The 18,686-nt window shown below is 34.2% G+C and overlaps 1 protein-coding gene across 1 annotated transcript; it reads right to left on the reverse strand.

Moving 5' to 3' along the window:
- Positions 1-4,783: 4,783 nt before the first annotated feature.
- On the reverse strand, positions 4,784-5,743 carry LOC114080524 (olfactory receptor 14J1-like). The gene has a single exon (XM_027922143.2). The coding sequence runs from the start codon at positions 5,741-5,743 to the stop codon at positions 4,784-4,786; it is 960 nt and encodes a 319-aa protein (XP_027777944.1).
- Positions 5,744-18,686: the final 12,943 nt, after the last annotated feature.

Consider the following 18,686-nt stretch of genomic DNA (forward strand, 5'->3'; position numbering starts at 1 on the left):
GATGGCTAAAATTAAACGAACATAGAACATTGAGTGTGGGTATAGATGCGGAGCACTTGGGATTCTCACACCGCCTGTGGTTTGTAGGTGTTTATACAAGTTTTCTGAGTAAATGGTATTTACTAAAGCTGAATATATGTGTACTTATTTTATGACTAAACATTCTTCAAAAGCAATACTTACATTTTTATTTTCTGAAAGATATATGCAAATTATTCATAGCAGCATTGCTCATAAAAGTTAACCCTAGATACACTTAATGCCTATCAATACTATTATGGATAAACATGGTATGGAATATTCACACAAAGAAATACAATGTTGCTATAAAATTTGTGATTTACTGTATAAGCACCTTAATGATTAAATCTCACAAAGAAAATGTTGAATGAATGAAGGCAGAGACAAAAAAAGTAATGTATTGTGTTTGTATACAGTTCTAAAATTACAATAATGGTTACATGAGGACAAGTAAAAGTATTATATAAAAATGAATTGAGGTCTGTTCTAGAGTGTTCCTGTGTTTTATTTCTCAATCAAGATGTGTTCACAGTATAAAAATTGAGCAACTTGCATCTTTATGAACTGTTTACTTTTCTGTATGAATAACTTATTTTAAGAATCAATAGGCTTTTAACAAAAATCCAGATTTTATTGAAGATTATGAATATTTTTCAGTCCTGGGACTTGATGCACAGAAAATTGATCAAGTGAACTGAACAGTTGTTGTTTCCTTCAGATTCTGTATGTGCTTGAAGTTTGTCTGTTTCTGCTACTCTTTTAGAACTGAGTGCAGGTCTTAGCTAAATATTGTTGGCCATCCATCATTACGTTACTGCAATTGTTTTCTCAGACCTGATCCACTCTGTTATTAATATCATCTGCCTATAACCTGAATGTGCATGAGTTTTTCCTTGGACTCTAAAATATTTAAAGAAGGATTAATAGCCCTGGACGAAATGAAGCTCACCTCCTCTATTGAGCCTTGAAGAAAATCATGAAGGATGGGATGAGTATGAGTAAGTTTACAGCCCAATCTTCTAAGTTCAGCATCTGAGCACACTCATGGACAGGTTGTGTTGCCTGCTTTTTTTATCCTTTATCAAGATGAGTCATAATTCACTTTTTTTTCCATTTTTTGGTTGTTGCTGGAACCTGGATATTAAAATATTATGTTGTAGCACTCTGGGTGTTGATCCTTCCCTAACCCCCTATGACTTGCTATTGTTTTTTGTTTGATTCTTTAATAACTTTCCTAGACTAATTCAGTAAACTCTATCTACCTGGTTGTGTAAAAATCTCTGATGTTCCTGATAAGTTCTGCTTTTCTTTTTACCTTGAAATCTTATCTTACTTGGGGTCAGTTCTGTTTAGTATTCAGCTAGTGATTGGTCAGAGGTTGTGTTTAAGTGTCCTGAACAAGAAAAGTGTTCACCTCTTGTTGAATACGTGGGAAGCTTGGAGACTGCCTTCACTGTTTGGAGAGTTCATGAGTTTGCTATATAGTCAGCCAGGGTCTAGTAATTCACAAGTTCTCATTCTGGTTACTTCTTAGAGAGGATAGCTCTTTTGCGAGACTTTGGAAAACTAGGTAGAATTTTGGTTTCAGTGGGATGTTCTTTGAGATTTTCCTCTTTAGGTTTCACACTAGTCTGTATTTATAAGGGTTCTATGCATAGCTGTTAATGTCCAGTAATCTTAGCTGTTTTGACAATAGACTGGGACACTTATTTATTTTATTCAGCCATTTAAAAAATTTTGTTCTAATTCATATACATTGACAGTAGAATGCATTTTGACACATCATACATAAATGGAGTATAACTTCTTGTTCTTCTGGTTGTACATGATGTAGAGTTATATAGGTCATGTAATCATATATGCACATAAGGTAATAGTGTCCAATTCATTCTACTATCATTCCTACCCCCATGCCTCCTGGACCGGGACATTTGAAAATATTCTGTAGAATTAATATTTCCTATGCTACTGGGACCCTAAGATAATCTTTACAAAACTTCTCCAATTATTTTTGGTATCAAGAAAAATATCACTTTATCAGTTATTATAACTAAGTCAATTTCATAATCAAAAGCCCTTAACTTCATGAAAATTAATCATCTTCCTTTACCTAACTAAAACCTATTCTGGGATGGTGGTCTTTAGAGTGTGCAGGACCTATTGCCACATTTTCTGTATTTACCAGCTTCCAACTTCTATGTTATTTCCCACTGTTTCTAGGTTCCTCTGGTTCCTTTGTGGTTGAAACTGGGAGAAAGAAGATGTGAAGGGTGAGAATGGTCATGTTTAAGTAGCAGAGTGACATGCTTTTGTATCTTTTCCTCTGCTCATATCAGACATTTAAAGCCAACTCTTTTTCCTTTGGGCACATTCATGAGCCCATTCCAGATACTCTAAGATCGAGGACCATTTTGGTAGCATCTCTAAAGCATGTTTGAAATAAGTTTCCCTTGAGCTTGGGAAGAAGTGAAAATACTACTATCATCACTTCTTTTCATATTGGCTTACAGTTCCTGGCCAGCACAAAAATAAGAAAGATAAATAAAGTTTTAGAAATTGGAAGAGATAAAATGAAATTCTTTATTCACAGATTATGAAATATATAATAGAAATTTTAAAAATCTATAAAAATATAAAATTTATAAATAAATTTCATAAGATCACCAAATATAAGTTCAATACACAAAAATCAATGCTCTCTTTAAACATTGGCTGCAAAATTAGACAAATTTAAACATTATAACATCAAATACATATAAGTAAATCTAATAAAAGGCATAAAAATTACACTAAAATATATATAATTTCTGAGAGAATTTTTAAAAATGCAAATAAACATAGAAAAGAATCTTGTTTATGGATGAGGAGATAAAATATTTTAAAGAAGACAAATCTCCACTCTTTAGATCATAGATTCAATTTGGAATGCCAGTCAAAATTTTTATAGATATTTTTTGGAAATTACAAAATTAATTTTAAAACTCAGAAGCATATTTAGAAGACTTACAATAGCCTAGAAAATCTGGAAAAAACAGAGATAGAAAACTTATACTACTAGATATTTAAAAAAATCCTGCTGTATAGCTACAGTAAATGATAGAGCTCACTATTGTAAATATGAACACAGAACAGATTAGAGACTCACATTATAGGGTCACCTATTCATGACAGTTCATTGGAGGAAAAGATATTTCTATTTTGATGTTAATAAAATTTGGTATCACTGAGTAAAACGAACAGTGACATCTACCTCACACGAGATACAGTTGTTATTTTCTTTATTATTCTTTTTATTTGTAGATGGACATAGTACCTTTATTTTATTTTTTTTATGTGGTGCCGGGTATCAAACCCAGCGCCTCACACATGCTAGAAAAGCGCTCTACCAGTGAGCTACAACACAGTCCCCACAGTTGTTATTTTCTAATGGATTATAGATCTAAATATGTATGGCAAAATAATAAAACTTCTAGACTATAAAGTTGTATTACTTTAAGAATATCTTGTTCTATTTTGATTTTCAGAAATTTCTATTTTTAATAATGCTTTAGTTTTAGTATGATATAATTACATGTGTATTGATCCTAGTTGTACTGATGAATTTTGTTGTGCTTTTTTTTTTTTTTTTTTTTTTGTTGTTGTTGTGCTTTTCAAAGCTGATGATCTGCGTCCTTTGTTTTTTAATCTGAAAAAAACTCTTAGAAGTTATTTCTCTAAATTTAATCTGTAACATAGTTCCTCAAAGCATGGGCAAATAGAGCAATAGATCTTTTGGGAGATTTTGATTTAATAACTTTTTGATTCTTCTTGTTAATCTTGTAATTGCTAATATTTTTCAGATTTTTTTAAAGACATACATTTCTTTCTTTTTTTAAGAGAGAGAGATAATTTTTTAATATTTATTTGTTTAGTTTTTGGTGGACACAACATCCTTATTTTATTTTTATGTGGTGCTGAGGATGGAACCCAGGGCCCCGCACATGCCAGGCGAGCGTGCTACCGCTTGAGCCACATCCCCAGCCCAAGACATACATTTCTTTTGTCTCATTCTGTGTGAAATCTTTGGACCTTTCAATTCACTAAGTTTGTCTTATTTTTTTTTTAATTTTTTTGCTGTTTGACATATATTTTAGTTCCAATTTCAATCACTAAAATTATATTTGTATATATTTTCATTTATGTCTCTTTTTTCTAACATGGTATTCTATTAATTCTTTTCAGATTTCATCTTCGATTCATTTTCTGAGCTTGATCAAATTATTCTTTCATTTAAACATCTCATCCACATAAGTGGCAAAGTAGTCCATGGCATCTGAAGGGGCAGAGCAAATGATGTGACTGTTCCAGGGTGAGCACTGTGTATTGCTGACTGAAATCTTGAGACATTGATAGAACTGTAGTGAACCCCTACATGACCAGAGGGCATTGAGAATCAGGTGGCTCCCACTCTAGTGTAATTCAGGAAAAAAAAGAGGAAGACATTTCAAATTAACTACATTTCCATTACACTGATAAAAATGAGTGACAAAGAGTAATTCTTTCCTTTAAAATGGAAGAAATTTTTCTTACACCTGAATTTGTTTAGTGCGGTTTTAATCATATAAGAGTAATTTATACATAACTCTGTACTCACTGTTTTTATTGCATAGAGTCCATTTGTATAATGACTTTCTCATGAATCTCCCTATAATAAATTCTGTTTTAACTTTAATTTTTTGATTGGTTATGTTATTTTTTTCTGTAATAAATTTTTACTTTTTCCTTAAAACAGATTAATAGATGTGATCCAGAAAAAGAAGTCTTTTCTTCTTTCAAAAATCTTTTTTAGGGCTTCCTTCATGGCCTTATTTCTCAGGCTATAGATTATTGGATTGAGTGTTGGGGGCAGAACAGTATAAAAAACAGTGAGTAAAAAGTCTGACACAGTTGGAGACTCTGAATGTGGCTTTAGAAAATCAAAGGCACTAGTAGAGACGAATAATATGACAACAGATAGGTGGGGCAGGCAGGTAGAAAAGGCTCTGGCTCTGCCCTCAGCAGATGGTATCCTCTGCACAGTAGAAAATATATGCATGTAGGTAACTCCAATAGAGATGAAGCAAACAAATGTCACCAAGGCCAAGAAGCCACTAACCCCAAGCTCACTCACATATTCATTGGAACAAGAGAGTTTCAGAAGCTGGGGGACATCACAGAAGAATTGATGAATGATGTTGGCACCACAGAAGTGGATGGAGAAAGTAGCGGCTGTGTGCATGACTCCACCAAGGATTCCACTGGCCCAGACGGCTAACAGTCCATGAACACAGGTACTGATATCCATGATGACTTCATAGCGCAGTGGAAGGCAAATGGCCACATAGCGGTCGTAAGACATCACTGTGAGTAATGCCATCTCAGCACAGCCACAGAGAGTGAATGCAAAACACTGCAATATGCATTCCCAGAGGGAAATATAGCCATTATGCATGAGAGAGTTGCAAATGGACCTTGGGACTGTCACAGAAATGTAGCACAGATCCAGAAAGGAGAGATGTTTCAAGAAGAAATACATAGGTGAGGAGAGACTGTGGTCCAGGGAAGTGGTGGTAATAATGAGAATATTGCCAATTAGAGCCACTATGTATAAGACTAAGAAAAGAACAGCAAATAGCATTTCTATTTCAGGCTTGCCAGAAAAACCCATGAGAAGAAATCCATTCATTGTAGTGAAATTAGCCATTTTCCTTCTTGATTTCTAAGAATGATACTGACTGTAGGAAGAATGGAAAATCCTAAAAATACAATGTTTGTTATTCAAGAATCTAATGTACTTACTTGGCAAAATGGAAGCATGAAGATTGGACCATTAGCCCACCATTTTAAGCATGAAATAAATTTACATACTAAGAATTACATAGAGTAATTTTAAATGTTTTGGCTCAGCCATAAGGAGGATTAGTAAAATAGATAATATAATTTAGTGTCACTCATTCTAATCAAAGGAAGAAAAAATGCATAATTGAACTAATGGAACATACAGCACCCAAGTATTATACACACTAAAGGTTTCATTCAGTTCATATGAGCACAGCACAAACACATTTTTAGAGACATTTTTGAGGTGTCTTTTTCCCAATAATCTTCCTAATTTTAAATCTTATTATTTTTCATTGAAACACAGTAATTGTACATTTTTATGAAGTATGGTATATTTTAATTTGTGCATGCAATGTGTGATAATCTGTTTTTTAAATTTTTTTTAGTTGTATATGGACACAAATGCCTTTATTTATTTTTATGTAGTGCTGAGGATCAAACTCAGTACCTCACATGTGCCAGGCGAGCCCTCCACCACTGAGTCACAACCCCAACTCCGATAATCTGTTTTTATATCACCACTGGTACTACCTGATCCTTTAATTGCAATTTCATAATTTTGTTTCATATATAAGAGAACAAATTCTTAACATTTTTTCTTTCTCCATGCATTCTTTGGAAAAATAACGTTAAAGATACATCATTTATTAATAGCATCTATGTAAAAATTATGATATACAGTCATTGTCTTTATCATAAAATATATAAAATCATCTGAAAAAATTCTAAGTGATGAAAGGTCAAAATTTTTCTACTGCATTTTAGAAAAAGAAATTAAATGACCAATATTCTCAGGAAAAGTTACCTACCCTAATTTTTAATTAAATAAATTTAAAGTAACAATGAGGTACAACTTTTATTCTAGTCAAATTAGCAAAGATCCAAAACCCACAATTCTCTGAGCTATTGAGAATGCAGTCATATGTGATCTTAATCATGCAGTTAGGTTGATAAAGTTTTCACAGAATCTATTTCAGGCATATCTCTGGATTTAGCATAGGAAGTTCAGTTGTCCCTGTGTCTCTAGAGGGTTAAGATAATCAACCTTTAAACCGCTTGGAAATAATTACTATTGTTATGTGCCATATTTCCTTAGATTATTTTTACTGTGTTTATTTTTATGTATTTACTGGTGGTTTATATATTGTATCATTCTTTTAAAAACCAAAGTAGTTATTATTATCACTATTATTTATCTCATTAAAAACAGTTTAATCATAATTACAATGCCACCTAATTTTTTTTTCTTTTTTTGTGAAGTGCTGAGGATCAAACCCAGGGCCTTGTGCATGCTAAGGAAGTACTCTTACTGAGCTACATCTCCAACCCATGCCACTAAAATTATTATTATGTAGATAAATAATTCAAGAATCCTCAACTTGACCATTAAATGATTGATCAATTTTTGTTACAACATGTAATAATTCTTAATGAAAATAATTTCCTTAAATACCCATTATTGAGATTATTTAATTAAATATTGAACACAAAATTGATTAATTTAAAGGAGATATTGTGAGATGAGAACAATACTCTGAAAATATATTTTTGGAATATAAAGGATTTAAAATTTTCTTTCCTTGATTCCTAATTTTTTCTTTTTGGTTCTAGAGATTAAACCCTGGGGTGCTTAATCTCTGAGTCATATCCACAGCCCATTTTTAAATTTTTTTACTTTTTATTTTGAGACAGGGTCTCACTAGGTTGCTTAGGGTTTCTTTGAATTGCTGAGGATGGATCTGAATTTGTGGTCCTCCTGCCTCAGGCACCCAAGCAGTTGGGATTATGAGTGTGTGCCATCATGCCAGATTGATTCATAATTTTTATTTTAAAAAATCTAGAGTTGATAATTTTTTTTGCATGTGTGTGGGACTGGGTGTTGAACCAGCAGCATTCAACCACTGAGCTACATTCCTATCCTTTTGACTTTTTAAAAAATTTGAGACAGGTTCTCACTATGTTGCTGAGACTGGCTGTAAACTTGTTATACTTCTGCCTCAGCCTCTCTGGTAGTTGTAATTACAAATGTGCAACACAGTGCTTGGTCAATTAAAAAGGAGTGTTTAATTAGTTTTTCTAAGCTAAATGACAATGTCTGTCTTTATCTCATCTACTCAAAATCTGTAATTCATTTGCTTCACATTATTCATTAGAATATCTTTCTGAGAATCCAAGCAAACTCACCTTAGCACATCCAGGAATTTCTTGCCTAAACCTGGGGTAATTCTATCAATGTGTCAACTACCATTTGGCAAAAGGTCCAGATCTTCCTAATTCATTCCCATCCAGTAATATTTGGACAATAGATAGAAAAATAAGGTGTTTCAGTTCTTTTTCTGGCCACTGGAGGCCAAGCTATATATGTCTTTGGAGGACTAAAGGTCCTATAAGAAAGGTCCCTGAATGCTCTGGGTATTTGGGACCCATTGTAACTGTCTTGGGACTAAAATTTGCAATTCTGTGATCTTTTCCCATGGAGTATTTTTTTTTGTCAATTTGAGTAAATAATCACACCTACTTAATTAGAATTTCATTTTATTAGTGTCCATTAGACCAAAGCATTGTGGTTTATGCTTTGGATTAAGAAACACCCAATACCAGGAGGTTAACTCCTTTGTTCAGTTTGTTCATTGGAAAGTAAATGCATATATAGGGAACTCAAGGCAATTTGGGGCACAACTACAAAGCAGAGGTTGTTTGGCCTTCACATGCTTCCAATTTAGATATTACCATTTACTCAAAGAATCACAGCATGAGAAGGAATTGTAAGATCATCATGGCCAACCAACATCGTATCAAAATTTTAGATACATTTTTCCAATTATGTAGTTTGTCATTCTCTGTTTTAATGCTTCAGTTCTAAGACTTTACTATAACTTTCGGACCTCAGATTCTAGGAATTGAAAGGTGAACACAATTTGGAGTTCTTCCTCATATTGAGCCCAATCTTCCATTTTACTATTTCTTATCTTAACATTGGAAGGGGTAGATGTGGTCCTTATTATTTTATTATTATTTTTTTATCAACATCTAATAATAATACACATTATGGGTACAGTGTGATATTTCAATATATGTATACAGTTTGACCTGATCAAATCAGGGTAATGAACATTTCCATCTCATTTCTTTATCGTTGGAGGCTTCAAGCTCCTCTCTTCTAGTTCTTCATAAAATATATAATAAGTTATATTGTGAAATATAATCACCTTACTGGGTTGTTCGAGCACTAGAACTTATTACCTCTATGCAACTGAGTTCTGGGACCTATTGTCCAGCTTTAATTCCTTTGATTTCAGTCTTTATGTGTCCTTAAAAGTGAGGTGAATCTTGTAGGCAGTATATAATTGTTTTCTGCATTATGTAGATCCTTTGTTTCTTTCTTCATCTCTTGCTATCTTCACTTGTGATCTGATAGTTTTCTGTAGTGGAATGCTTTGAATTTTTTCTCTTTTTGTTTTGTGCATCAACTATAGGTATTGGTCTTGTAGTTACCATGAGGCTTATGTAGAACATCTTACAGTTATAAAAGTATATTTCAAGGTGATAGCATCAACAACTAAACTTTTATATTCCCGTTTTAGGTTTTGAGATCAGAATTACATCATTTAAAAATATGTATTCCTAGGGCTGGGGTTGTGGCTCAGCAGTAGAGTGCTCACCTAGCATGTGTGAGGCTCTGGGTTCCATCCTCAGCATCACATAAAAAATAACTAACTAGAATAAAATATTGTGTCCAACTACAACTAAAAAAATGTATTCCTTTGTTAATAGTTTAGTTTCACACTCTTTATTAGGGACAAAATTCTTGAATACCTTACTGTTATAGCCTTGGAATGTTCTAACTTATGCTATTGAGCTTTGTACTTTTCTAATTTTTATGCTTTAAGTTAATGACCTTTTGTTCAACTTAAAGAACTTCATTTAGTAATTTCTGTAGGCTGGGCTACTGATGATGAAGTCCCTTCATTTTTTTTTTTTTTTGGCATGGTAAGGTTTTTATTCTCTCTCATTTTGGAAAAATAACTTTACTAGGCAAAGTATTCTTGTTTGCCATTTTTTTCCTTCAGTACATTGAATGTAAAAGATACTTGGACACTTGCATGTTATATTTTTCATCTTTTTCCTAAATCTAAACTTCATGTCCCCAAGTTAATGAATTTTTGTTTATCCAATTTAATGTTCCAGTCCCTAGATCAAACATACTCAAAATTCAATCCCATAGTAATATCTCAGTAGTGCCAGCTAATACTTTCAGATACTTTGGGTTAATCTTGGTCCTCCTTTAACAGCCTGAGCACATTTCTACTTAATTTATGCAAGAATTTAACTCTAATTTTTAGCTTGGCAGTCAGGAGAGACATACATTCTTGTTTATGGTAATGCAGAAGATAGAAAGTGCTTTTAATTAACTCATGGATCTTTTTAAGGATATTACTGGGAAAATAATTTCATCAGTCAGGATACTACAGAGTAACAGAGCTAATATGACTTTATCTCTCTCTGTCATCTATAGTCTATCATCATTTCTCCCTCTCTATATAGTATCTACCTACTTACCTATCTATGCATCATGTATCTACCATTCATCTGGTGTAAAAACTGATTCACATATTTATGGAGGCTAAAAAATCCCAACATCTGCAGTTGGCAGGCTGGAGGCCCAATAGTCAATGGTGTAGTTCTAGCCCAATTCTGGGGATCTGAGTACATGGAGAATCAATGCTGTAAGTTCCAGTTTGCGTAAAGAAGACAAATAGCTCAAGCAGTCAGCCACAGTTCTCTATTACTCATTGTGGTGACTAATTTTGGGTGACAAAATTTTTCAGTCTTGGGTAATGTTGTGAACCAACTACCCTCAAAATTTGCTTTTCATATATGTCTATATATGTTTATCCCATTGGTTCTCTATTTTTGTAAACCTTGACTGATACACTCAATTTTTTTTGTCTATTTGGGTCTCTAATTGATTAGATGAGGCCTTACACATTATGAAATACAATATGATTTACTCAGTACACTGATTGAAGGATAATCTCAGCCAGAAACATCATCACAAACACAATCAAAATGGCTCAGTTAATTGTCACACAATACTAAACTTCAAAATAGTGAAAGTTTAATAGACTTCTTTTAGCTGACCATTATAAAATCCAATGAGATGAACTGAAAACCAAGCCATTCAATTTTCACTCAGAATTCAGAGGAAAATTAAAGGTTTCAGGACTGCCCAGATTCAAAAAAGTAAACTGTATAATCAGTCTTGGATACATTAAGATAGCAGGAAATTCTCAAAATGAGAAATGGCCACAGAGCAAAGAACAAATTCCAGCATGCTGCTACGAAAGTATGAATACTAGGTAAAGATCTCAAGGATGTGGCTATATTATTGTTTGTTGAAGTCTCAGAAAGATTAAGGGGGAAATCTAGAATATATTCTAAAAATCTTAATGGCAGGTCTATCCCTTATAGGTTAGACAGGTCCATAAGAATCTTAAGTATGCACCTTGTAAAGAATTTCGACTAGATGTAAAAATGTTTCTAGAAATCATTTGAAGCATTGCTGATATATATTTAGCATATAAAAATCTGTCCATATTTAATACATACACCTTGATGTATATATTTCTACATTTATACATTTAGGATGCCATCACCATTACCAAGGTACTAAAATTATTCATCACTGTCCCTCATCTCCTTGTGTTTTTTTGCCTTTATTTGATAAGAATATTTAACATGAGATTTATTCTCATCTTAATGTATGTTAATGTGTATATTATAGGGAATATGTTGAGATCTGATATCTTGATCTTTACTTGCATAACAGAAACTTTATACGCACAGAGAAACTACCTCCTACCACCAGCCGCTGGCAACCATCATTTTATTCTCTGCTTCTATGAGTTGGACATTTTTGACACTGTATATGTATAATTAATGCAATATTTGTATTTTTATACCTATCTTATTTTCTAAACATATTGTTCTTTAATTTATCCATGTTGTCACTGCAGAATCTAATTTAAGATTGAGCAATTCTATTATATGTATAAACCATATTTTCCTTTTCTTTTTTGTTTGTACATTATAAGTATACATAATAGTGTGATTAATTATGCCATATATATATGGGAGAACAACCTTGCACATGACTGAGTCACTCCCTGGCTGGGTGATTAAGGTGTCAGGCAGATGCTGCTAGACTGCCCTGCCCTTCTTTGGTTCCATGGACCCTGTCTTCATGCATGGGCTTGCTTTCCTACAGCCCCATTGGTGGAGCTATGCTCACCTGTTTCTTTGTAATATTACCCCTTTCCCTGTTTGGGATAGACTGTTCCATGGAAACACCTTTTGTGTGTCCCCTTATCTTACTGTGCCCTTAGGTGTGGCCTATTTAGATGTCAGTCAGCCTGCTGACAGCAGACATCATGAAGTTAGATTCAGTCCCCTGAAACCTGACCCCTTGTCTCATTTGAATAGCTTCTCCTCAATAAAAGGGGTCAGCACGTGCTGGCTCTCTCTCTTTCTTTCTGCGTACCATTAAGGTCAGAGGAGCTATCACAGCAACCCCAAAGAAAAAGATATTTCTTCTCTTTGTGGTTATTTCAAGCAGCCCAGTTAGCCCAGTTCCCCTGGAGTGACCCCTGAGTGTTTTAGTCATGAATGCAACCGGCATATATACATGAATATAGCACAATTGGATCAATCTCTGTGGTAGTCAGTTTTTCATTTCTGTGACCAAAATACCTGATTAGAAAAACTTAGAGGAGAAAAAGTTTATTTGGAGCCCACAGTTGCAGAGGTTCAGCCAATGGCTTTTTGACTAAATTGCTGTGGACCTCAGGTGAGACTGAATTACGTGAAAAAAGCTACTTAGCTCATGGCAGCTGAGAAGAAAAGAGAGAGAGAGGAAGAGAGAGAGAGAGAGAGAGAGAGAGAGAGAGAGAGAGAGAGAGAGAGAATTCCCAAGGGCCTGCCCTCAGTGGCCTACTTCCTCTAGCCATGCCCCGCTAGTTACCACCCTGAATCCATTCAGATTATTAATCCATCTAATGAGTTACTTCAAAGGTTACTGCTTTTCTGATCTAATAATTTCCCCTCTGAACTTTTCGGCTTTGCCACATGAGTTTTTAGAGGGACATCTCATATTCAAATTGTAACAATCTCATTCCCCAGTACCTTTCTTTTCCTTCCCACATTACTTCCCCTATCTGCTTGCTCTGCTTTACTATATTTTAATTAATGAATCATAATCATAATTATGTGTGTGTGTGTGTTTGTGTGTGTGTGTGTTTAATTTGAGAACCTTTTCATATGTCTTTTGGACAAATGTCTTCTTTGGGGAAATGGGATTACAGAATGCTTTTTTTACTCTGCTGATTGCTTCCTTTGCTATGTAGAAGCTTGTAAAAGTCCCATTTTACAATTTTTTATTTAATTGCTGGTCTTTTTCTAAGAAATTCAAGAAATCATTGTTAAGACCAGTGTCAAGAGGTTTTCCACATCTGTTTCCTTGAAGGACTTTTATAGTCTCAGGCCTTATTATTTAAATCTTTAATCCATTTTGAGTTGATTTTAGTAGATGTGGTAAGAGATGGTCCAATTCATTTTATACATGTGAATAACTAGTTTCTGAGCACCTTTTATTGGAGAGACTGTCCTTTTCCCATTGTGTGTTCTTGGTACTCTTGTCAAAAATCACTTGATTGCATATACATGAATTTATTTCTGGACTCTCTATTCAGTTGCACTGATCTATATGTCTATTCAGTTGCACTGATGTATATGTCTATATCACTGCTTTAACTAAATCTAAGAAATTTGATTTGGAAAGGAAGAAGTAAAATTGTCTGCATATGACATGATTGTATATGTCAAAAACTCTTAAGACTCAAAAAAGAAAACAATAAAACCTCCTATGATTCATGAAAATAAAATCACTAAAGTTGAAGGATACAAATTGATTTGTAAAAATTATTTCCATTTTTATACACTAATAGCAAACTATTGTAAATTTTTTTTAAAGCAGTCTTATTTACAATAGCAAAAAATAATAAAATATTGAGAGATGAGTACATCTAAGAAGGTTAAAGCCTGTATACTGAAAACTATAAAACATAGATGAAACAAGTTGAAGACACAATTGATAGGACAACTCATACTTAGAAATTAGAAGAATTAATATTAGTAAAATTTTATACTACTCCAAATGATGTACATATTAATTGCAATTACTGTCAAAATCCCAGTAGCATATTTTTTTTCAGATACATAGAAGTTTATCTTATAAAGTAGATGCAAATTCAAGGGGGAATGGGGGTGATCTCAAGACAGAGCCACTTTTGCAGGTAAAGCCAGGAAAACCCATTCAAGGGATTATGAAGGCTATTTCCAGAGGGAGAGACAGCAACCTGTTGGAGTGGAGTATTAATATTCATGGAGGGATAGTTGCTAAAGGCTGGCCTAGAGGTGGAGCCAGGGCAGAGCCACACAATTTCTCTTCAGTTTGCCCTGCACTTGTGCACTGATCTCATAGTCTCTCTGCCAAGAAAAGCTGCTGGCTGTGGAAAGAGCCAGGCTAAAAAATCCCATGTCCTGCAACTGTCAAGGCCAAAGGGGGGAGGCTGCCCAAGCCCTTTGGAGAGAACATTTTGCCACTGTGTGTCCTAATGCTGTACTTGGAGTTAGTGGACCAGGTTGTCAAGCTGGAATTTCATTTTGCATTGGCTTCACTCCTTCTTTGTATATCCCTTTCCTCCATTTTGGAATTGGAATGTTTATTATGTGCCACTGTATATTTTGATTTTTACAGAGTTTGCTTTGAGTCTCAGATGAGAGTCTATATTTGGACTTTTGGATAAAACTGAAACTAATAAGACTATGGAGGCCCATAGAGATGGACTAAATGCATTTTGCATTGTGAGATGGGCATGGGTTTCCAGGGGCCAGGGGCAGAATGCTAGAGTTTGGATGTAAAGTGTCCCCCCAAAAGTTTCTGCTAATGCAAGAATGTTCACATGTGAAATTATTATATTTTGAGAGCTGTAACCTAATCAGTCCATCCTAGTTTGAATAGACTGATTGGATGGTAAATGTAGGCAGGTGGGATATGACTGGAGGAGGTGTCACTTGGGATGTGCCCTGGAAGGTACATCTTCCCTGTGGCTCTACTCTTTTCTGCTACCTGGTTGCCAAGTCCTGAGTACTTTTCTTTACCATGGCCTTCTGCCATGATGATCTACTTCACTTGGGCCCAGAGTTGTTCTATCATGCGCTGAACCTCTGAAACTGTGAGCCAAAATAAACTTGCTTTTCTAAGTTGTTTTTGTTGAATGTTTTGGCCTGAGTGACCACACAAAAGCTATTCAATTGTACACAACAGCGGTGTTCATTCTGACATATTTGTAAATGCATATAACATAGTTTTCTCCATTTCAATTACCAATACTATCCCTTGCCTTCCTTCTTCCCTTCCCCTGATCCCTGTTTTCTACTCTATTGATCTTCCTTCTTGTTACTTATTTATTTTTTAATTGATGCATTATAGTTATATATAAAATTGGAATGCATTGTGGTATATTCATACACATTCCTAGTATAATCTGATCAACTTCATTTCCCAGTTTCTTTGATCCTTTTTAAATTGAGAAGTAGAGATTTTTCTCTCCCTGTAAAATTGGTTTACCTGTGACTGCTTTGGCCAATAGAATATGACCAATAGAACATTATGCTAATGTTGATTCTTGGCTTTGAACCAAGTTTTGTCTTTGAGACAACCAGTAGCTTTTGCCTTGAGCTACTGGCTCCCGTTAGGAAAGTCTTTACCATTGAAGAACCTCATGATAATGGCATGGAACAGGATAGAGAGAAATAGACTTTGTCAGCTTCTGGCTTTTCTATTCTTAGATGTTTAAGTCATCCCAACAAAGGCTCCAGACATTATTGAGCAAAAATCAACCCTTCCCTTCAGTTCCCTTTTCAATTTTGACCCACAAGAATCATGTTACTTATTTAAATAATTGACTAATACACTAAATTTTGGAGTATTAAGCAGCAATAGCTAAACAGAACATCAAGGGCTTTCTCTATAGTTACTAAAACTAAAGAAATTCGAGTCTAAGTCAGTTCAGGCTGTATGGTGCCTTCTCCACATATACGTTCTATCTTCAGCAAAACAGGAATTGAAGGACTGAAGAAGGTTGAGTTAGTTAGGAGATAGAGAAAGCATAAGAGAGAAGTCAGAAACAAATTGAGTTTGCCAAAGTGAAAGTAGAAATTTTGAATAGTCAGTATACCAGCTCAAAATAGCTTGCATACTCTTACCCTTATGTATCTTAAATAATTGTAAATGTTGTTACCCACATCCTTTCAGAGCCAGCAGCCTCTTCTAAGTATTTAGAGATGGAGAGAAATATATGTCTTGTCTATTTGTTTTAGGAAGACCTAGAAGCTATAACTTCATTGCTTTCATTTAGTATGAATTTGATGCCAAATAAGGCAAAGAAAATTTTGATGAATTCTTCATATTTCTTTTATATTATACTGCAGTCTATCAAAGATAGAAATAGAGAAACAAAACACAAAAATAGGAATACTTTTGAATATCTTTCTTTTCCATGAACAAGGGGATGAAGGGAAAATAACACACCAATGAGATTAAAAACAGATTCTTGAGTTTCTTTTTGACGGTTGCATTTTAAATACTTCATGGTAATTTTTACCAGTTTGGCCATTTTACTTCTTAAACATCTCTGAAGATAACAGGTGCCATAACTATTTAGGTAAACTACTGATCATTTTACTTATGTTAAGCAGTTTACTATAATATCATTTACTTTACTTATTTTCCTTACTGGACCAAAAAAAAAGCAATTTTCATTTGAATTGTGAAATGTGAAAATAAAATCATCAATTCATTTAGTTAAAATTTTTTCCTCCTTTCTTTAATTTAATTTTGTTTATTATGAAGGAGATGGAACATTTCAGTTGTGTTTCTCTAGCTCATTCTCTCTTCAGCATGTCCTTTAAGTGAGATTCTTCTTTTTCTGCCACATGGGTACCTTTGGGTGCCCTGTCTTTATTTACTAGAAATCTCTTGGACAGGGCATTGGTAAATCTAGCACTTGTGCAGAATTTGTGCATTAAAATAATAAAGAGCATAATTGGCTAATTTTTCACATGAATACACTTTGTGTGGAAGTGGAATGTTTTAAGTGTTTATGTTGCAGTGGGGAGAGACATTTTGTATCGTGTGTATGTCACTAAGAATTTTCTTAACCTCAGCTTCTTTCTCTCAGTTACTCTCTTTCTTGGTTTCAAATAGCCTGAAAATCCCCATAGCAATAATAAAATTCTGCAGATTTCTATGGTTCAGAAGAATCTTTAGAACACTATTTGTTACATCTCCAGCTGCAAAAGTAGAATATTTTATGAAGAAGCATGTAGAAGGTAGGCTATTGGCACTGTTCATATTCAGTGCAGTGTAAAATATAAAGTCTTTTTATTGCAGGTGGGAGTGCAAGTTGTTATAATGTCTGGGGAGGGTACTATGTTAATGTCAATCAGAATTATAACACCTATATCTCTTTACCTAACATTTCCATGCCCAAGAATTTATCCTAAAAAGACTTTTGTATATGAAATAGACTTGTATATATATCCTACAAATAGATTTTATACACATGCCATGTACAGGTTTATGTGTTGGAGCAAGACTTGAATTAGCATAGATATGCAATGTGAGGGGACAAACCTAATAAGTATGACACATCTGGAAGTAGCATGTAGTAGGCAGGTTAAAACAGAAAAGGGAAATTTTATGTACTGATAAGGAAAGATCTCTAAGATACATCTAATTTGGTACACTGATTTATTCACATAACAATATATTTTTGTTCCATTCTTTCTAAAAGTAAATATTTGTACTTGTTGGTGTATGCATAAAGGCTCTCTGCAAGGACAGAAAAGCAGACACTAACATGAGGGTTACGTGTGTGGGGGCAGGGGGCAGGGAGGGGCTTCTTATTATGCAGAGCAGTGACTTGAATCATGGTCTTACTGACTCATGGCTGTGTTAGCACTGGGAACTTGCTGTGTGAAGGTGCAGATCAAGATGGCTCAGTTGCTATAGTGATGCCTGCCCAAGTAAACTGTGCAAAAGCACAGATTTATAAACTCTGGACTTTGAGCTCATGCACCAGCTCCTGGGAATAGAGAATTCTGAACATACCAAGATAACCCTCATGTCTCATCAGTCCTGTGTTCTTCAGATTGCCTGCTTTGCTGAAACTTTCTCAAAAATAACCTTTTGATGAAACCTGTATAATAAATGTGCTGAGCTAGCTCTGAGTCAGTCAAACGCTAATGGAGTTTGACTGCCCAGCTTTTTCTCTATGTGTTTTTTCTCTGTTTGTCTTTTCTTTATCTCCCATCACCTCTTGTCTGGACTTCTCTGAATTAATGGCTGCAGATGAAAGCAGAGATGACAGGGCCATGCACATTACCTTTTTATGTATTTTGAATTTTGAATCATTATCTATTAAAAGGACAAACCCCAAAAAGAAATCAGGACATACCTGTTAAAAATTTTCATAACTCACATGTGAATTGATATTTGTTTCCAATGTAATAAACATAGCTTTAAATTAAAATTCTAAAAACATAAAAGAATAATAATTTTATTGATAAGTCTAAAAATGTGTTAGCCTAGAAGGATCACACAGATAAACAGACCTAAATATTATTCATATATACCAAATGTAGGTAGTATACCCATATTTCTATACCTGGTTATGTACAAGAAC

The sequence above is a fragment of the Marmota flaviventris genome, chromosome 6, assembly GCF_047511675.1.
Source record: "Marmota flaviventris isolate mMarFla1 chromosome 6, mMarFla1.hap1, whole genome shotgun sequence".
Lineage (NCBI taxonomy): Eukaryota > Metazoa > Chordata > Mammalia > Rodentia > Sciuridae > Marmota > Marmota flaviventris.